We start from the raw sequence: 20,576 nt of genomic DNA, 5'->3' as shown, positions 1-20,576 counted from the left end.
CTGCTCCACCCGTCAATGGCAGGCCATATTTCTGCCACCTGCTGCAGGATTTGGCACCACGTGGACATGGAGGGCATCCACTGCCAGTGGTCGTGAAAGTGACCTTGGCACTCAATTTTTACAACAGTGGCTCCTTTCAGGGCTCCGCAGGTGACCTCTGTGGCATGTCGCAAGCTTCCACTCACAAATGCATTCAGGACGTCACGAATGCCATAAGGCACACAACTTTGTGCATTTCGCCTGGGGTCAGGAAAGCTAGGAAGCAAGAGCGCTGGGATTTGCGCAGATCACAGGTTTCCCACAGGTGCAGGGTGCCATCGACTGCACTCATGTGGTGCTCAGATCTCCATGGTAACAAGCAGTCAACTATGTCAACCGCAAGGGCTTCCACTCGCTGAATGTTCAGCTGGTGTGCGACCACCACAAATGCATCCTGCAGGTCTGCGCAAGGTTCCCGGGGAATGTCCATGGCTCCTACATTCTCAATAGGTCTCAGATCCCTGACGTCTTTCAGGGTCCACAGAGGCTGCAGGGTTGGCTCCTAGAAGACAAGGGCTACCCGCAGAGGACATTGCTGATGACGCCCGTGCGGCAGCCTCAGACTGCAGCAGAGAGAAGGTACAATGAGGCTCATGCTGCAACTCACACTTTGGTGGAGGAAACCATCGGAATGTTGATAATGAGGTTCCGGTGCCTGGGCCAGCCTGCTGGAGCCCTGCAATACAGTCCTCATCATCGTCGCTCGCTGTGCCCTTCACAACCTGTCTCTGCAAAGCGGAGAGGAGCTGACTGAGGAGGAGATGGAGGGGCTGCACGTCCCCTCAGATGAGGAGGACATCAGGTGAGGACGACGGCGATGAGGCCATTGTACAGGCCAGATAGGGTATGATGTGCTTGGGAGGCCCTCATGGCTGCTAAATTCATGGAGGACGATGACGACATGCAGTGAGGAGACACCATAAATCCTCACATTGCATCTGTGAATTTTTGACTCCTGTCTGGCTGATGGCAGCGCACATACCCTCTGTGAGAAGGCTCCTGTCATAGTGATGCAGCAAAAGGCCATAGTCCCTAGGTGTCAGGGGGATGATGACAACATGTAGTGGAGACACTCCATAGACCCTTACAAAGCTTATGTGTATCCTGTCTGGCTGATGGCACCTCACTTGTGCTCTGTGAACAGGTTGATATCATGGAAATGCCGCAGGGGAACTTTAACTTCTCCTGATCCTATGGCATCCTTCGTGAGCTGAACCCTTCAGGACCACACTGTCACCAGATGCTGATGAGATGGAGGTCAGCTGCACCACAAAGGTGCGGAAAGCACACAGAAAGAATGACGTAACTCTGTGCTGTTGGCCCAGGACATTCTGGCAGCAATGATGAGCTAAATTGAGCTGCAGGCATGACTGCTGTGTCCAGTGATTGTGAAAGCGCACCATCGGTGTGCTGGGAAGGTTGCACAAAGCACAGGAAAGAGGCCCTGGCCTGAGACACCTGCCTTTATCTTATGCAGGGTCCAAGGTTTCACATCTGAGTAACACAAACATTGCTCATCAGAACAAGGAGTTATAGGCAAAGAAACATTCCTGGAAGTGTATTTACAATAGTGACCATTAAGTACAAGTGATTAACACCCGTGCCCAGTTTTGTGCAACTGCATCTTCTTAACCTTCCTATCTCTGCTGCTACCTCTTGATGCTCCCCCGACATCCACAGTGGAGGTGGTGGCAGCCTGCTGACTGTGACACCCTGTCTGTGATGACCTTGGAGGGCCACGGCTTGCTTTCAGGGTCCTGCTGTGTGACCGTGGCAGCCCCCTTGGCCTTTGGAGCTGGAGTTGCTGGGGTCACAGAAAGAAGGGATATGGAATGCCCCGGACACTCCTTAAGTCACCTGGGTGGATGGCCCTGGGGTGTGCACCTGCAGATCCTCCTCCCTTTGGTTGCCTAAGGACGCCTGGCTAACTTGTTGAGGAGATGGGGAAACTAAAGTGAGATCAAGCTGCCCTGCATCCCTCTCGCGTTCTCAATGTTGGAGGCCAACTATGGCATTAGCAATGGAATTCAGTCCACGCAGCATTGCAGGACTGATATCCTGGACCAAGGTCTCTATGGCAGCCGACATCCTACCCATGTTGACCTCGCTGCATTGGTATGCTGGTACTATCACCTCAAACTGAAGACGGACGGACTCCTCCATTGTGCCTTGCAATCTGAGTGCAGCGGACAGCCCTTCCTGATGTTCCTAAGCTTGCCTTTGCAGCTCCAGCAATTGAGGTATGATCGAGTCCAGAAGCTCCTCATCTGACTTGGACTCAGCAGATTTCTGCTTTCTAGCAGTCCTCCGAATGCTGGACGCTTGGGAATTTCCTGCCACCGCCTGCTATAGATCAGTGTGATGTGCTCACCAGATTGTGACCCTGAGGTTACTCTAAAGCTAGGTCCTACCGAGGTGTGTGTCTCTACACTGGTGGAGGGTGTGGGTGAGTGCTGTAATGGGTCTTCAATGAGGGTGTCATCATATTCTTCTTCCGAGGTTTCTTCAGGGCTTGAGTCGAGGACTTGGGTCATGGACCGCCTCGGCTGTTTCCCAGATGTGCCTGTGAAAGCAAGAAGAGATAATTGGTGCATGGCACAGGACTGCGGAACAGAGGAAGTGACTCACAGCATGATTGTCTGATGGATGTTGCACTGCTGGATCCTCACTTGGTTGAGCACCTCCGACCTCACCATCAGCACAGGAACTGTCCAGATCATCATCGGCCAGCTGTTTTCAGTGTGTGAGGTCCTTGATTTCAGGCATTCCTCCACCAGTCTGTGATCTCTTCCTTTTGTTGTGCGCCAGCTTGTCCTGCATGAATACGGATGGAGAGAGTGTAATGTGTGTGTGTGTATGGCTAATTGAATTAAACTGGAGATGGTTAGACTGCAAGATTTAAATTATCAAAGAAGTGGGGTGTAAAACAGGCATTTGAAATGGAGATGAGATGACCTCAGGTGAAGTCTCAGCAGCTATGGTGTGAATGAAATTTGAATTTTTAGATAAGTGGAGAAGTGTTTGATTTCCAAAGGGACATGGAAAATGTTTACAACTGGCAAGATAAATAAGGCAAGGTTATTAAATTGATTTTTCCCAGAAGTGCTGGCCATAATGATAACATGAAAGATTGTTATATTCTGGGAAAAGTAATTTCTAAAGACAAGTTGAAACAATGGGAATTACAGATCAAAAAGGGAGAAATACATTTAAAGAAGGATGGAAGGCTGGTGAGGTGTAGATGTGTGAGATCTTGAAAGATGACCATGTGAAACAGACTTGGGAAAAGCCTCTAGCCAATCTGCGGAAGTTTGTTGTTCCAGTAACCAAAGTTGTGTTAAAAGCCTTTGGAAGTCCATTGTCCAGTGGGTGCTTGTCCAGTGTGGTAAAATTGCTAGAAATTATAAATTTATAGAATTATAAATTTGGAATCTATTTGGATTGTTGCCTTAAAGGGGGTGTGTAGTTGGGTCCCTGGTTCAGTAGAAATTTTGCGAACTGTTATAACTGTGTAACTGCAATCTTGTGTATTGTGTTTAAGTTTGTTCTTCTTTTGTTAATAAATGTTTTAATTTTAATCTTTTAAATCTCTAAAGATGGTGGTAGACTCATTACTCGTGACTTCAGTGCAGAAGCCTACTCATAATAAATACAAATTGCAAAATTGCTGTGATAGCGTGGCCTAGTTTCCCTTGTGGATTTGGTCAGCCTGGCAAATACCACCTGCGTATCATAACTGTGGTGAGTGCTGCCATGGACTGGATGAGGACACGATCGGCAGGACAAATGAAAGTGTGTGTGAGAGAGTGAATAGTGATGTCCCTTGAACTGGCAGTGAGTGAGATCCCTGTGGATGTGTGATGGGTTTGTGAGCATGAGTTGTGAGTGATGAGAAGAGTGACTTACCCTAGCGGAACAGAGGAGATCATTCATCTTCTTTCGGCACTGGGTGGCTGTCCTCTTTTGCAGGGCATTGGCGCTGACCACCGCTACCACCGCCTCTCATGCTGGATTGATGACTTTACTTGTTGGCCTTCGCCCACAGTGTGATTAGAGGACATTGCGGCGGGCTTCTATTGCGTCCAGAAGGCGATTGAGGGAGGCATTGCTTAATCTGGGGGAGCACATTTCCTCTCTTTGGCAGCCATCAGTTCCCAATAGCTTCCTATCCCTTGAAGAGTGCTAGCTCTATGCAGGGAGGGCCTTTAAATATGGCGGTCAGTTTACTGAAGGCCTGAGGTGACAACGGGGTGGGCAAATCAGAGGATGCCCTGCCAACCATCCAGTGTGCTTCCCGGGAATGCATAATTAATGAGTCTAGAATGGGCGAAAACCTGCCATTGTGGCCAGTGGGTAAAACGTCCTTTTTCCTGCCCGCTATGGCACTTAGGGCAGAATCGTAACAGATTTGCACTAAGTGTCAGCTCTTCAAGTGAGTGCCAGATGACTCTTTATCCACAGATAGCACTGCAATCAAGGTTGCCACCTATGGGTTCATGCCCTTCCCAGCAGGGGTCACGAGGTTGCAAGTGGAGTGGGAATGACAGCCAATTTATTTCCCTAGGACATGTGCACTGAGACTTATTGAGAGGGGGGGGGTAACTTTCCGAGGGCAGGTTGACAGCAGGAAAACTCATCTACTTGGATGTGGAGCCAAAGTTTCATGCATGTAATATGCCTGGTAAAATATCAATTGGGGCACATCATTTCTATCACTAGTGTGTGACATCCTGGAAAAAAAAACAATACTCTGCTCTCCTGCCTGCCGCACAAATAAGATGCTCAAAACCTACCTTCAAGAAGACAGCGCTGCTTTAATGCCATATGTTGCTTTTCAGAATCCTTCCCTTTTCCTTTTGCTTTTTCATGTTTACCAGCCTTTCCCTAGTTCCTCTTTGCAATGGCTTCCAAAGGTTTTTCATTACTACTACTACTGCCCTGTGCAATCTAGGTATTATATGCCCTGTCCCTCACTGTGCTGCTCCCATTCTACGGTCTACCAGTCTTGAGCCGTTTTCACCAAGCTTCTGTATCAGAGATCTGGGTCTAGGATGGGCTTTCTGCATGTCTCTGATCCCAGGCCTTGCTACTAGCCTCCAAGGGCATCTAAAGGCATCTAAAGACTGCCCTTTAAGACTGGAATCCAAGTAGATCCTTCTTAAAAGTCTGTATTAACAAGGCAGTATTTTTTATTTGAGGGCAACCAATCTGAATATGTCTGCCTATTGGTCTGCAGTCAAGAATTGAATGACAATCTTTGGTTTAATAGTACTTCTGTTCGCTCTAGTACATCCCATGTGTATTTGTTCCTCCTCATTAACATAGTGTAAACTTTGTGAAAAATAGTCATATTTAACAGCTTTCAACGGCAAACAAATTTGAGTTGTGTAAAGATTAAACCATGTGTTTTGTGTATATCCACAGGTCAAATGCTGTAAATACTGGCCTGATGACACAGAGCTGTATGGAGACATAAAGGTTACTCTCATGGAAACAGAGTTTCGAGCAGAATATACTGTCAGAACCTTCTTTCTTGAAAGGGTAAGGGTCAAAAGTTCAGTTCTGTGGCAAGAAACTTCATAAGTTGAATGTTTTAACCTAAAAATTGCCATATGTTTGATCTGTTTTCTGCACTACGACAGAATGAAAGCTCTCCAGACCTGTCTGCGTAACAGCCTATCTAATGCGCATCCCCATGCTAATTGTCTTCACTTAGCTTTGATTTGTGTTTTACAAAATCTGTTGGTCAAATCCCCCTTGTACTCACCTCAAATGGTTATTTTCCATAATTAAGACAGGATCTGGCATATCAGATTCTGCAGCAAGTTCTGCAAATTTCTGCACTACAGGTTTGAATGCGTTAACCTAGGCTGACTTTCCAGTTCGGTACTAAGAGAGAACTGTGTCATCAGAGGATCACTCTTTCAAAAAAGCCATTACACTGATATTCTGTGGGTTGAAGTGGGTGCAAAAGGTCCCAGGCTTTGTTTGAAAGAGCTCAGGCATTCCTACCAGTGTCCAAGAGAACATTCCTCCCTTGACCAATGCCACTAGGGATACAACTGTGCATAAATTGCCTATGTGGCACCAATGACTTCAGGGCAGGGCGTTTACTGGCCATTCAGCTCGATGTTACCCATACTTCACTATCAGCCAAAGTTAAAATAGCCCTTGTGCATTTGTTTCTGGCATAACTTCATCAGAGTTGATGATAATTAACAAACCAAAATTCAACCTATAAGGCCCAAAATTTGCTAAATTTCATTGCTTTCAATTCGGTTGGCAAATCTGCTCCCCACTTTCTAGCGAGGCTCCAATGTCAAGCTGTAGGATCAGAATTGGCTTCAACTCAATGAATATTCATATTTATAGACTTCAAAACTAAAATAATTGTTTGCAATTCGAATCAATGTTTAAAGAAAATGAAAATGTTTGCTGATAACTTTCCTTTGTTGGTTCCAACCATTTCAAAGATCATTAGGTCCTTTTAACTTCCAGCATTGATGATCTAAGTGACTCTTGTGGGCTTCCTTTCTTCTGTCTTAAACACTGCTGACACACTCACTTATAGTTTCCCTTTTATTTCTTATAGAGAGGTTATTCAGCCAGACATGAAGTGCAGCAGTTTCATTTCACAGCCTGGCCAGAACATGGAGTTCCCTATCATGCGACAGGCCTCCTCGCATTTCTTCGACGTATCAAGAATTCTAATCCTCCTGACTCAGGGCCAATAGTTGTTCACTGCAGGTCAGTGACTCACTAAAGACCAAATGAACCAAACATCAGCTTCAGGAAGTGGCTTTTGTATTAAAGCAAGAGTGAACTGTTTACCCTGTCTGAAGTGAGCCATTTGAAAGGGAAAGGGCTTCAGGCCTTGGTGTAGTGTGTGAGCTTCCTGTTGCTTTCTCGGCTAAATGCGCTGCCAGATGTGTAACGAAGCTGTTCACAGACCAGACAGTCTGAGATTTGATTGCTTCTCTGTGATGGGTTTGCCAATCTTAGCAATTTCTGGGTAGCAGTTTGGAAGCTACCTAGCCTCAGCCATACGGAAATGGGAGAACCAGCCAAAGTTCCCACTGCCACTCCATAGCTAGTGATCCTTGCTGGAAATAGCACATGGAGTGGATGTCGGATTGGGGAGGTGAACCCTGGCTGGTTTGGACCTTCAGCAGCCACTGAATCGTGATTGGAAGATAACATTGTAAAACGTGAATTTCAAACAACTGCACGGGTGGAATTTAACTTGCCTGTCACTCTGATACCGTGAACTCCATCCCATAATCAAATAAAATCAAATTTTAAAAAAATAAAATAAGCAAGATGAAGTCACAGAAACAAACAAAAAGGTCACGAGGAATAAAATGTTATTTCACTTATCGAAACCCTTGGATGCAAGGAGAGCGGAAGTAGATTTAATAATAAATTTCAGAAGGGAACTAGATAAATATTTGAAGGAAAACAATTTGCAGAGCTTTGGGGAAAGAATGGGGTGGGGGACTAGTTGGATAGCTCTCCCAAGGAGCTAGCACAAGCATGATGGGCCAAATTGTCCCCTCCTGAGCTGTATCATTTTAGGGTTTTATGATGAAATCTCCAATAGAATGCCAAACTGTGTTTAGAATGTCTCAAGTATCTTGTCCACCGCTACCTTACACCGCCAATTAATCTAAATATTTATCACTCTGAAATTATTGCCAATATCCATTTTAATTTTCCTTTTCACAAATTTGAGTTTACTTCCCCTAGCCTGAATTCCAAGATTAATTTAAATTACAATTCTGGGGTCAGCTCACCTACACCATGTTTTATAAAACTCAATGAGATCGACTTCCCAACTTAATTGTCTTCTTTCTCGACTGTGGAGCTTAGTGTTGCTAATCTTTCCTCATCCACTTTGCACTTGACATGAATCTTGTTGCTCTCTTCTGCACTCGGTTTAATGCTAGCGTATATCCTTTATGTGGTGTGTCAATCAGAACTGGATATGGTATTCCAAAGAATATGAACAGAAAATGTTGGTCACGCTGAGCAGATCAGGCAACGTCTGTAGAGAGTGAAACAGAGGTAACGTTTCAGGCTTATGACTTTTCATGACCTCTCCACAAATGCTGCTCTCTGGCCAACATTTTCTGTTTTGTTTCCTGCTGATGTGTCAACAATGTCTCAGTTGGTAGCACTGTCACCTCTGAATCACAAGATTTTAGGTTGAAGTTCCACGTGATCACAGAAATCAAGGCTGACCCTCTTGTGCAAAACTGAGTTACCGTCTTTCAGATGAGATGTTAAACCAAGATCCCATCTGCCTGCTCGGGCTGATGCAAAAGATCCCATGGCAATATTTCGAAGAAGAACAGAGGAGTTATCCCCAGTGTCCAGGCAATATTTATCCCACAATCAACATAATAACTGAATATCTGGTGCTGTTTGTGGGTGCTTGCTGCATGCAAATTAGCTACTGCATTTCTATATTACAAACAGTGATTACACTTCAAAAGTACTTAATTGGCTGTAAAGCACTTTGGAACATCAAGTAGTCCTGAAAAGTGCTATATAAATGCAAGTCTTTCTTTCTTTTTGATTTTGCTCTGCAGATAAATGCTAGATGCAGTCAGTAATTCTCCAGAGGTTGCCTAACCAGTATATGTTACAATATCAGAATAGCCATTGGAGATTTATACTTTACTATTCTGACTATATATCCTAGTATTCCTTTCAATTAACTCCCTTTAAACCATGCTTACACATATTTTAAAAAATTATATACTACCATTCTCCAGTCCCTTTCTAAAGCTGACTTTTGTGCTATTCTAGTCTCATGTCAGTGCTCCTGAATCCCTCACACAGCCCCCAAAGTAAACTTATCAAAGTCACTAAAGACAGTGGCTTGGAGGGCCCATAATTTTTCTGGGTGGTGTTGGTGAATCTGGCATATTTCGTGAGGTGCTACCACCTGCTGTGCCAGACTTGTGCATCAGGAGCCACCCACAGTATTACGCAGTTTATAAAGCCAATTTAGCAACCAATTCAATCCTATCTTTTGTTTCCCGAGCAGGGTTGATTTTCTGCTGGCCACACATCAGGCAACATTATTATCAATTGGCAGATTTGGAGTGGGGAATTGCAGAATCATCATTGCTTGTGACGGTTGTGTTCTATAAATGCAGCACTATTAAAATAAGTAATTAACACCGTACCAGAGAAAACATTCACCAGCATTTTGTTCACTATGATCACTAATATCCATTTTATTCCAATATTGCAAGTTCATCACCACAATGCAGTAAATAAGCGTGCTTACAAAATCTCGGAGCATTTAATGGCAGACACTTTATTAACAAGCTGATAAAATGTTTATATTTCACAAATTTAATCTCTGTGCAATGAATAATTCAATCACTGGCACACTTAATTATGTCATGTTGGTAGTATTAATAGATTGTTAAGTACTGTACCACATGCCAGTTTACTGCTCAAGAAGTTTTAATATCTGCTTTTTGTTTGGGGCACTGCAGCACTTGTGCAGGGAGAACTGGATGCTACATCATTTTGGACGTGATGTTGGACATGGCAGAGTGTGAAGGGGTTGTTGATGTTTACAACTGTGTGAAGACTCTGCACTCACGGAGAATTAACATGATTCAGACTGAGGTAAGGGTTAAAGCCTGCATGAAACCTCCTCCCCAAGCATTTAGTACATTGATTAACCTGGCAAATGAAGCGATGTGGGGAGGTGAGGAAATTTGGAATATTTATCTCTCATTTGTGTTATGAACATTGTAAACATAGGCAGGTAGAAATTGGTATGTGTTGCACCCATTCTTTGGGGCATAAAATGTGCACAAAGCACGCTATAGTTGGACTGTCTGCATCCAATCTGGACAGGCATTGGCCCCAGTGCTAAATTCATGGGGCCTTTTTTTTTGGGTGTCCTTTAAACAGTAAATCAAGAGCCTAACACCCGCTGCAGTATCCCAACAAAAAACCTGTTACCAATGAGCAGTGCAGGCTTCAGGCCTATGTCGGGCTGTGCGCCCACTAACAAAAACTCAGTTTAAAGAAAGTATTCCCATGTCAGGAGGTCCCAGGGGTGCTCCTCTGACTTCATAGGAATCGATCCCCACCCCCGCTCCGCCCACCATTAATCCGCTTTCTCCTCTTGGGAATTAACTGAGGCCTAGCTGTCAGTGGGGCAAGAGGCCTGAGATTTATTACTTCACTTGGGCAAAGCTACCTGTGGAGGTGGGACCATCACCAGCAAGTCCCACCGAGTATCCTGGTGAGGCTCGAGGGCCAATTTTCTTTGACCAGAATCCATTTTGGTTTGGCACCGTCATGTATGACCAAAATCCAGTCCAGCGGTGTATTTGGGATTAAACTGTCTGAAATTTTGTAAATGTCACACTGGAATTAAACTTTGTCACATGTGACGTGATGGTCTTGTCTTGTCTTTCATCTGTCCTCGTTCCGAGGGTTGGCCGTACTAGGAACAATTTTTCTCCACTGATTTCAATTCTCTGCTGCCTCACTGCCTGTCCCATAGAGAGGCCAGTCCACGTTCTGATATTATCCATCCATGCCATATTGGGTCTTCCTTGTGCATATTTTCCAGGTATTTTGCCTTGCATTACCTCTTTTTCCAAACACTCCCCTCCTGTTCATATCACATGTCCAAAATACATGAGCTTCCTTGATATCATTGCCTCAAACATGTTTCTCTTAACACCAGCTTTCTTGGGCACCCACTCATTTGTCCACTTGTCCGTCCATGACACACGTAATATCCATCTGAGTCCTTTCATTTCAAATGCTCTTATTCAAGCCTCTTCTTGGTGGTCCAACCTTTGCAGCCATACATTGTCACTGGCCGCAGAAGGGCTTTCAGAAGATGAATTTTTGTTTTAATCGAGATGCTGTAGCTTCTTCATACCTTTTTAAAATGAGTTCATAACGCCATGACCCTTGTTAAGTCTAGCCCAAATTTCTCTGGTAGACTCTGCATCTTCCATGATGAATGACCCAAGATAGCGGAAGGCATTAACCTGTTCAGGCTGATCTCTGTTAATCAGAATCTTGCAGGTCTTTACCACCCATCCCCATCACCTTTGATCAGGAGACTGTATTTCTGGTTAACTTGATCAAGATGACCCATCAACTCCTGTAACTCCTCCACTAAATTAGCGAGCAGAATAATATCATCAGCGTATTGAAGATTCAAAACTTGCCGCCCGCCAATTGGTATTCCACCTTTGTATCCACCAAGTGTCTTTCTCATAACCATTTATGCTAGGATGTTGAATAAACACTCCTGCCTAACACCCATTTTGACTCTGAACCATTCTGAGAGGGTACTGGCAACTCTGACTCTAGATCATTGCTCACGATAAAGCGTGGCTAGCAAGTTGATTAAATGTGGTGGGTATCATATGCCTAACATTGTCAACCAGAGTTTCTCATGTGAGACCGAATTGAATACTTCCTCAAAATCAATGAAGCACATGTATATTGGCTGCTGATGTTCTTGGACTTTGTGATTCGAATATTAGTAACTTGATCTCTGGTTCCTCTTCCGCATTGAAATCTGGCTTGCTCATCGGACTCTCTGTCTTTTCCCAGATCCATTCCAGGGTGATCCTAAGCAAGATTTTACTAGCATGGGAGATCAAAGCAATTGTTCTATAATTTGTGCAATGTTTCGGGTCATCTTTCTTTGGAAGAGGGATAAAGGTAGAATCAGTCCTCCAGCAATCACCAGTCTCCCACAGTGCCACACATATTGGCCAGAATTTTACGTGCTAGTAGCAGGCACGCTCCCGACCCAGAAGAACGTAAGATATTGCGAGAAGATGTCGGGCGCACACCCCGATGTCATCACGCATTCGCATGGAAAACATGAAGGACACTCAGGGCATTGAAACAAAATCTAGATTTATATCTTTAGAGTTGCAAAAAAGCCACATAACATAATTTTGTTGTTACTGTCACACAAAAGACATAACACTGATGAAATGAAAGAATCTCACTCATGATGGCCTCAACCTGTGCTCATGGTGCCTTAAACTTATGCTTGCGACTTGGTTTCTCTACCACCCCACGCTCCCCCCCCAGCCCCCCCCCCCCCCCCCCCCAACCACCTTGCTGGCAGCAGCATTGGAGACAGATTGTTGACTATGCTGTCCTGTCGGCCCTGATGACCTCGGCGGTTGTCCTCTGGCCGATGGGGCCTAAGCAGGCTTCGCCTGGGGGGATGCAACCACCAGCGACATGGCTGGGCACTCATTAGTCATCGCGGCCTTAAAAGATGCCACAGTACTGGCAGAGGGGCAAAAGAGCTGCCACCCTCATCCAGAGCGCTGTGAGAGGAGTGCCCGGAGACGACAGGCAGCTCGTCCGCCAGTGTGAGGCACGTCTGTACTTCCCTGCTCACCACTCTTGGATGGGCAGCTAGCAGAGAGATTAGGTGCCTCATCCATCTGCCGGTGTGTGGGATTGCAGGTCTGAGCGCAAACCCTGGAACCCCTGATTCTGTTGCTGGAGCTGCCTCACCATGAGAGTTGCCACACTCTCAATGGTTGAGGCTGTGTGCTCAGTGCTCAGGGTTAATGCAGTACTCAAGCTCCTCAAGGACTCCTCCATGACAGAGACCATAGCACACAAGCCCTCAAGGATTTTCGCCAGGTCTCTCCATACATTTTGCTGGACATCCAGCATCTGCCGCTTGATGGATGATCCAGAGGCTCATCATCTGCCTCGGACTCAGCCTCATCTTGTTCTCCAGCAGCTGCCACCATGGGCACTCTCTGCCTCTGCCAGCTCATCATGCAAGCTTGCTGTGACCTCCCTATAGTGCACAATCATCTGAGCCAACAAAATATAGCCCACCAATGTCCTTGTATCTGAGCTGGTGCCTGGTAGTGAGAGAGGGTGTGACACAGGGGACCTGTGTGTGGCTCTGCCTCTGGTGTCAATTGAAGGTCCTCGCGGTCCCATGCGCCTCTGGACAATGGCGTATCTGAGGGAGGAACACTGTGGCCCATAACTTCCGTGCTCTCCAGCATTTGGATTGCTGGAGATCCAGCAATTTGGTGGGGGGGTTCCCCAAAGATGCGCTGGGGAATCCCTCTGGCAAGTTCCCAGGCAAGGGTTTGCACAGCAATTGCCCAGAAGCGCTAACTTCCTCTGGATAATTGCACTGCATGGGGAACTATCTGAAAAGGCGATTTAAATCGCAAATTTCAATGTTCCTGCTGGAGGTTTACCAATAGTTACCCTGAAAATGTTAGGAGAATTAAAACCTCTTCTAACTTCTGGGTAACTATTGTAAAGACCCAGACTGACCCCATGGGACTCCCCCAACCCCCCTTCCCCAATCTCCCACCAACAACCCCACCTCCCCTCCCCCACTGACTTCAGCAGCCCCTTCCCACCATCAATATTGGATCCCCCACCCAACATCGGACCCCGACTTCCGGACCCCCCCGACCTCCGGACCCCAACCTACGCCCCCCCCACCGACCTCCAAACAACCCCACCCGACCTCCACCATCACCCCCCCACCCACCTGACTTCCAGACTTCCATACCCACCCCAACCTCCAAACGGCCCCACTCCCCCCCACCCCCCCCCCCGACTTCGGACACACCTCCCTCCCCAACCTCCAAACATACACCCCCCTCCCACCACCCCCAGGCCTCTGACACCCTGACCTCCACACAACTCTCCCCCCCCCCTCCAACCCCCCCAACCGACCTCCAGACAAACCCCCCCCACCCCCCCCAACCTCCGGACACACACACCCACACACGTCCCCTCTCCCCCCGACCTCCGGACACACATCCTCTCCCCGGACCTTTGGACGCACGCGCGCACACACACACACACACACACACACACCATCCTCAAATTCCGGACATATCCAACAACCAAATCCTATTTACTTACTTTAGATACTTACCTTCCCCTGGCCTGTCAATTTCCCTGGCCCTTTAAACTTAACTCTTTTATGGCAGCAAGTGCTGTAAAAAGGGGGCGTGGCCTCCTTGAATTTGTTAAAGCCAGATTTTGTTGGGGCCTGTGAGGATTCTCTTGATGCAGCTCCAGCGAATGGAAGTGGCAACGCAGTTTTCAAGACCAGATAACTGTGCATTTATTCCTTCTCATTTCTGTGGGCTAGCACTTTCCCAAGCTAGTCGGAAGTTACAGCCCAATATGTCAGCGGTGTAATCATCATATATTGAATGTGCATGCTAGGCGGCCTAGTGAGGCTATGGACAGTAGCATCATGGTGCCATCATAATTGCTTCATCACTGGTGATTCCTGAGATGAGAGGACCTGACAGTGTTTGCAGTCTCCACCTGTCCTGCATCTGTCCTCTTACCTTCATCCGAAATGCCTGCCTGTCTGCGACCTAATGACCTTGGTGCGTGCTCGCAGTCAGGGTCTAGGGCATCCATCTCATATTTGCTCAGGATGAGCAGATTGGCCACCACACCACCCATTCTTGTGTGCTCAGTGGCATTATGGCTTCTCTTCTGTACGGACAAAGGTCCATTCATTAGTCTACTCACTATCTTCAATACCATACCATGCTCACCTCCCCCCACACCCCACCCTCCAGCCCCGCCCCAGGAAGCTGGTTGAAGTGTCCATCATTTTTGTACACCTCACCGTTATATGCATCCAGGGCTACCGGTCTGATCTCCCAGCCTTAAGCAGGTACAGGTATATGTGCTTCTGTTACTCTGAGCCTTACACCCTTCAGTGCCAAGAGGGACTGCCACCCTTCAAGATTTCTCCACACAGTACTATGCCAAATTGGTATTCACCTTTCCCGCGCGCAGAAGATAATTAAACCTTTTTTGGCATGGAATCCAGCTGTGGCACACCACATCATTCCCACTGACCTGGGCTGCCACCTCTACATTCTTTGTTTGGTGGGGTGGCCCCCGCTTGCCATCCCGTGGCATCAGGATGTCACGCCTGGCACCCGCTGCCTCCACGAGAGTGTACAAGCACTCATCCAAGAAGCGGGGGGCAGAGTGCCCAACTGCATTGCCCTCCTGCCTCGCATGTTGAGCAGGTGCTGACATCATACTTCCAGCTCGGATTCGGACAGCCCCCCCTCCTCCATGCCTCCTGTGGAACTCTGGCAGCCTTCAGGGTGCTGCCTCAGCCATTTAAAAACACTCTGCTGGGCCCTCATTGGACCCAGTGCCCACCACATTCCTGCCTGCAGCCCTTCCCCAATGTGGGGGCGCATTTCATGCTGGCCGGCCCTTATTTGGCCGACCAGCATGAAATCGCGTTCTTCTGATGATCACGGGCGGAAGCGGCAATTGCGGCTGCTTCCATGCCCGCAGACTGCACGTGCACATGTGTGTAAAATTCAGGCCTATCCATCCTGTCCACTATCGATTCTCCTCCCATCTTAAGTAATTTTGCCATTATATCGTCTGGGCTCGTGGCCTTATGGCTAGCTATCTGATGAATGGCTCACTGTACCTCAGCTGGAAATGGGGGAGGCTCACATTCAGCTTGGCCATTAAATTCTGACTCACTGCCATCCTTGTGAAGTTACTCAATATCCGTGCCATCATGCAGAAATTTTCTTTGTTTCTGTTTCATACTTGCCAGAAGGTGAGGTTGAAACTTTTGTGTAATTGTTTGGAAAAGTTTCCATATATTGCCTTTGTTGGGTTCCTGTGAGATAAAAAGAAACCCAACACTATATGTTCGAAAACTTCATCCTTATTGCTATTTTTTTAAATGGACTTTTCTGCTAAACAAACAAACAATGGGTGCTACAGGTCAGCTGACCACTGGGGTGGCCCTTTGTCTGGGAGCTATCCCCAAGACTTTCAAGAACAAAAAAAATCTTTTCTCAGCTTCTGGAATTTCACACTTCATTGTGCAAACCCCTTGTAAACAACAAAAGCAGAGGAGGTAGATGAACTGGCTCTCCCATCCTGAACTATCAGAAAAGGGGGAGATCAAACTCATTATACTGGAAGAGATGCTATTAACCACCTCATCTCTCTCCTAGGGAGAAAAAAATGGAATTCTGGCCAGAAGCATAGAAACTGATTGTTAAGCTGCAATTAACTAGTAATAGGACATGTCACATGACCTTAGCCTCTGGCCTCTTGAACAGTTTTGAATTACATCTTTGGTTTCACAGCCAGTCTGCTGTTTTAACATTGAACTGGTGAGCCAAGAAGCAGGTTCCTCCAAGTTCAACACCAACTTGCCCATCTATCCTGGCTCTGCTGGAAGATTTCATATAATCGCCTACAAAACTGATTCAATCTCTGCGTACCTAGTTCATCTTGTGTGATCAGCACCAACTGAAAAGTGAATACTACAACTTCCCAGCTGAACGTGAATGCCTACACTAAAGAATTCCTCATTGGACTCTGACTTTGAACTCTGGAACTCACATAAACCAATGTTCATTTTTCTATGGTCCTTGTACCTTGTATTGTAAAATTCCCTTTTTCTATTCCCACCCACCCCCTGCCCCACACTCCTTTACTGTGTGTGTGCAGAGTGGGACATTGCTAACACTTCTTTTTCATGGTTTCTGAATGAGTAAAATAAACTAACCTTCTGAGTTAATCCTAACTCAAATTTGCTGTGGGTTATTAGTAAAGTTAGATCATAAAGAGAAAGGGATTGGGAACACACGACACCTATTCTTTAAAAAAAAATTAATTCAATACACCTTCTGCTTACGGAAAGATGGTAAGAGGAAATCAGTGCAGTTTGACTCACTCTCTCCTGTCTGTAATGCCTTTCTGAATTCTCTGCTTCTAATGTGATATTATGGCAGTGAAATAACTGCCTGTTGCCTTCGAACCTCTGGCCCACCATAATTGAAGCAGTTTCAGGGATATTCACATCACATAGTAAGCCTTCTTACGATTGGAAACCTGATGAGTACATGAAAGAAAAGGGAATAGAAAGATATGCTGAAAAGCTGAGACGGGATAGATGGAACAGGTGGAGACTCGTGCAGAATTGTGATGGATGTTTCAATCACAGAAAATGTTTCATCTTCAAGGACTAAGAACATTCTGGAAGAATTTGTGTTTTAAACGACATTGTTCCTTAAAGACTTAAAGCAAGAACTCAGATTGATTTTCTTGGAAAAGACATCCATTTACAAGAAAAGGTAATTAAGCAGATGTAAAGAAGCTGGAATCCTCTTGACCCCAGTGGACTGTGTGCAAAAGGGGTCACATGGTAGTTTATGGCTCTGTGAAAAAAAATACCTTGAAAAACTGTGCTTAAAAGTTGGTTTTTGGTTTTGGTTGATAAGAAGAAGGAAGACAACAGCCTTTTTGCTGTCCAGTGGCAGGCCACAGCTGAAGGTGAGTATAAGCTACTCCTAAGATGATCTACGTTTTTATTTTATTCATTTATGGGATGTGGCCATCGCTGGCTAGGCCAGCATTTATTGCCCATCCCTGATTGCCCTTGAGAAGGTGGTGGTAAGCTGCTTGCTTGAATCGCTGCAGTCCATGTGGTGTAGGTGCACCCACAGTGCTGTTAGAGAGGGAATTCCAAGATTTTGACTCCGCGACAGTGAAGGAATGGTGATATATTTCCAAGTCTGGATGGTGAGTGGCTTGGAGGAGAACTTGCAAGGGGTGGTGTTCCTATGTGTCTCATGCTCTTGCCCTTCTAGATGGTAGTGGCCGTGGGTTTGGAAGGTGCTGTCTAGGCAGGCTTGGCGAATTCCTGCAGTGCATTTTGTAGATGATACACACTGCTACCGTTGTGCATCAGTGGTGTAGGGAATGAATGTTTACGGAAGGGGTGCCGATCAAGCGTGCTGCTTTGTCCGAGATGGTTTCAAGCTTCTTGAGTGTTGTTGGAGCTGCATGGCTACCCGAGACCCTACCCACCTTCGCCCCACTCCACCCGACCGATTGGCTGCAGCCTTGCCCATTGACTGCATGCTGTGCTCTCAGCTCAGGCGCAGGCACTCTCCTAACCTGCGCTGCAAGGCTGCGCTGTTAGGAGAGACTGGTCCAAACTGGGATGCTGACGTTACAAGGATCTGTGAGCCCCTCCAGCAGTGACTGCTGTATGGCCAGCTTTAGCGAGGAGATTGTACAACATGTTCAGTCTTACAAATGTTCTGCAGTCCACTAAAACGCTTATGACTTTGCAATGTTTGCCGAGGGTGGGGAGGTAAAAATCTTTGGAGCACTTGGTGGCACTTTGATGCCTCTGCTTTGCTTGAGTGGGCAGATAAGCTAGAAACCCAGCTCCAGTCATATCAATGGCTGCGCTTGAACCGTCTCAATTGCAGAGGAATGGTCATTTTATATAAGGTATGCCTAATGCATAGCCGCTTCCCTTGCCCACCCCATCACCACCACCTCCCCCCCCCCCCCCCGCCCCCCCACTCCTCTCAACCCGAATGCTTGTGCGCTATATTCAACCACAAGGCAGCCCTTGCTGCTCCCTCCTCCCACCCCACATCTCATTTCAAAAGCAGGGCTGCCCTTGCCCCCACCCCACCCCCCCCACCCCAATAAGTCACTTCAATGGCAGGGCTGCCCTTGCCACCCCCACAAGTTGCCTCGACCACAAGGCAGCCCTTGACCACCCCCCCTCAATGCGCCTCAAGCTTGAATTCCACACTGATGCTGTGCACTCACCTCTGAGTTCCCCTCAAAGTGCAGCCTGCCAAGTGCACGCCTTTTATATGCTGTTGTGAAACACATCAGTGCCGAGGTGGACGGACAATCCAGCAGGGACAGGGGGATGATTCCGGCGGGCTGGACTAATAATGATTGATATACAGATTTATTGCAATGAGTTTCTCGATGTCCAATGGCAGGAAACGCGGTCCACCGGACAATTGCAAACTGGGTTCACACCGTCGTGAAACCGATATTGTCCGCTCACACCACCGAACACGCCCGTCGCTGGCGGGCACTGGAAATCCCAGTCATTGACTTTAACCTTTGGCAGAATTTCCTATTTTTTTTTGGGGGTGTGTGTGTATGTGAGTGAGAGAGACTTAGGGTATTCCGCAAGAGGAGTTGGTATACTTTCATATTTCATGCTGTACGTTATTAGCTTTGCCTTTCTATTCAACAAGACTGGTTTTATAATAAACTAATAAGCTTGCTGTTTATTAAAAGAAGCCTGGTTCAAAGTCTCTTATCCTGGGTAACAGTAGCGAAGGTAAACAACTGGCCATTTTGATGAGTGAATCAAACTTTTAAACTAATGGTGCAACCTGTGGAATAGTGGGGCTAGTCAAACTGCGCACTCCTCCCATCCCGGTTTTAACAGAATATAAATGCCAGCACAGGTAAACTGGGCCGAATTGCCTTTTCCTGTGCTCCACATTCTATGTAATGTAAGTCTGGCATTGTTTGAAAAGAGAAGTTAAAGGAAGTGGCAGAGAATTGGTGATAAGTACTCATGCATCGAAACCTGTGTTTGAATTGCGTGGAAAAAGGCACTTAGGAATTGATCTTCGATTTGGTCCATGTATCTCCCGTTTTTTAGGTGCTAACTCTTCTGCTAAGCCTCCAATGTGACAGGCAAGAAACGTGCATGCATTTCTGGTTAAAAGTGAGCGGCCCACCACTGTTGGGAAAGGAATGAAAATAGGCGTCCTTTTCCCACACCTGTTAACATCTTGCATATGCAAATAAGGTACCTTGAGCTGCAAGAGGTTGAACGGTTTAACCCAGCTCAGTCCACTCCCTCACGGGCAGTTAAAATCTAGGTTATAGAAGTAATATGCTGCTATTTGGCAATATGAGCCTACAGTGTGATGGATAAGTTGTCTAATACTTCATGAAAAAGCTAAAATTAGAGAGTTAACAGGAAGGGAAGTTTTCTCTAGCTTCATGATTATCACAGTTACATCATAAGGTGCAGTTCAAAAGCAAACTTCACAATAGCCAGGAGTTGCTGGCTTTTCTTTTCCATCTGCTGTCATTTTCAACTGGTCATTAAAGTTCCTCTGATGTTTTCCTCGTATTGTTGCTGCTGAAATCTGTATGCATTTGATCTGCTTTCTCCTCTCCTTGAGGTGCAGATTCATTGGCGAGCTCTGTAAGCACCAAGAGTTGGCTTGTAGCTCTCTCAATCAGCCATTCTGCCTATATGTGAGTTTGGACAGACAATGAATAACTATATCCAGTATAGCCAGAAGTCCCCTGACTACACCCTTTCACCCCTTTCTTATCCCTTTTTTAAAATTTATTTTATTTTTTATCTACTTATTTTTATTTTGATTTATTTATTGTTTTATCCCCTTTTTATACCCCCTTTCTCCCCCCTTATATCCCTTTTTCTAACCTTTTTCCCCAACCACCACCCCCCTCCCCCCACCCCACTCCACCCCCAAAAGGACCATCTGTTACTTGTTCCATGTTGTTCTTACACAGAGTGCTCACCCTTGTTCTGCTATTAATACATTCTGCTTTCTTATCATTATGCCACTATCAGCACCGTCTTTAGCCCTTACCACTACCATTAACACTCCCTTTGTCTTTTTTTCCTTACC

General features: G+C 46.3%; 1 protein-coding gene across 4 annotated transcripts in view; it reads left to right on the top strand.

Annotated features, from left to right (window-relative positions):
- ptprub (protein tyrosine phosphatase receptor type Ub) overlaps positions 1–20,576 on the top strand; it is a 769,916-nt gene that overhangs the window by 707,347 nt on the left and 41,993 nt on the right. For all 4 annotated transcript variants that reach the window (XM_078567333.1, XM_078567337.1, XM_078567336.1 and 1 more), the window contains exons 21-23: positions 5,464–5,580; positions 6,632–6,786; positions 9,552–9,687. In XM_078567333.1, the coding sequence (XP_078423459.1) occupies positions 5,464–5,580; positions 6,632–6,786; positions 9,552–9,687 (408 nt within the window). The remainder of the gene's footprint in view (positions 1–5,463; positions 5,581–6,631; positions 6,787–9,551; positions 9,688–20,576) is intronic.

The sequence above is a fragment of the Cetorhinus maximus genome, chromosome 21 (assembly GCF_964194155.1).
Source record: "Cetorhinus maximus chromosome 21, sCetMax3.hap1.1, whole genome shotgun sequence".
NCBI lineage: Eukaryota > Metazoa > Chordata > Chondrichthyes > Lamniformes > Cetorhinidae > Cetorhinus > Cetorhinus maximus.
Note: the sequence above shows the minus strand (reverse complement) of the source record. Positions and strands in the feature narration are given on the sequence as shown.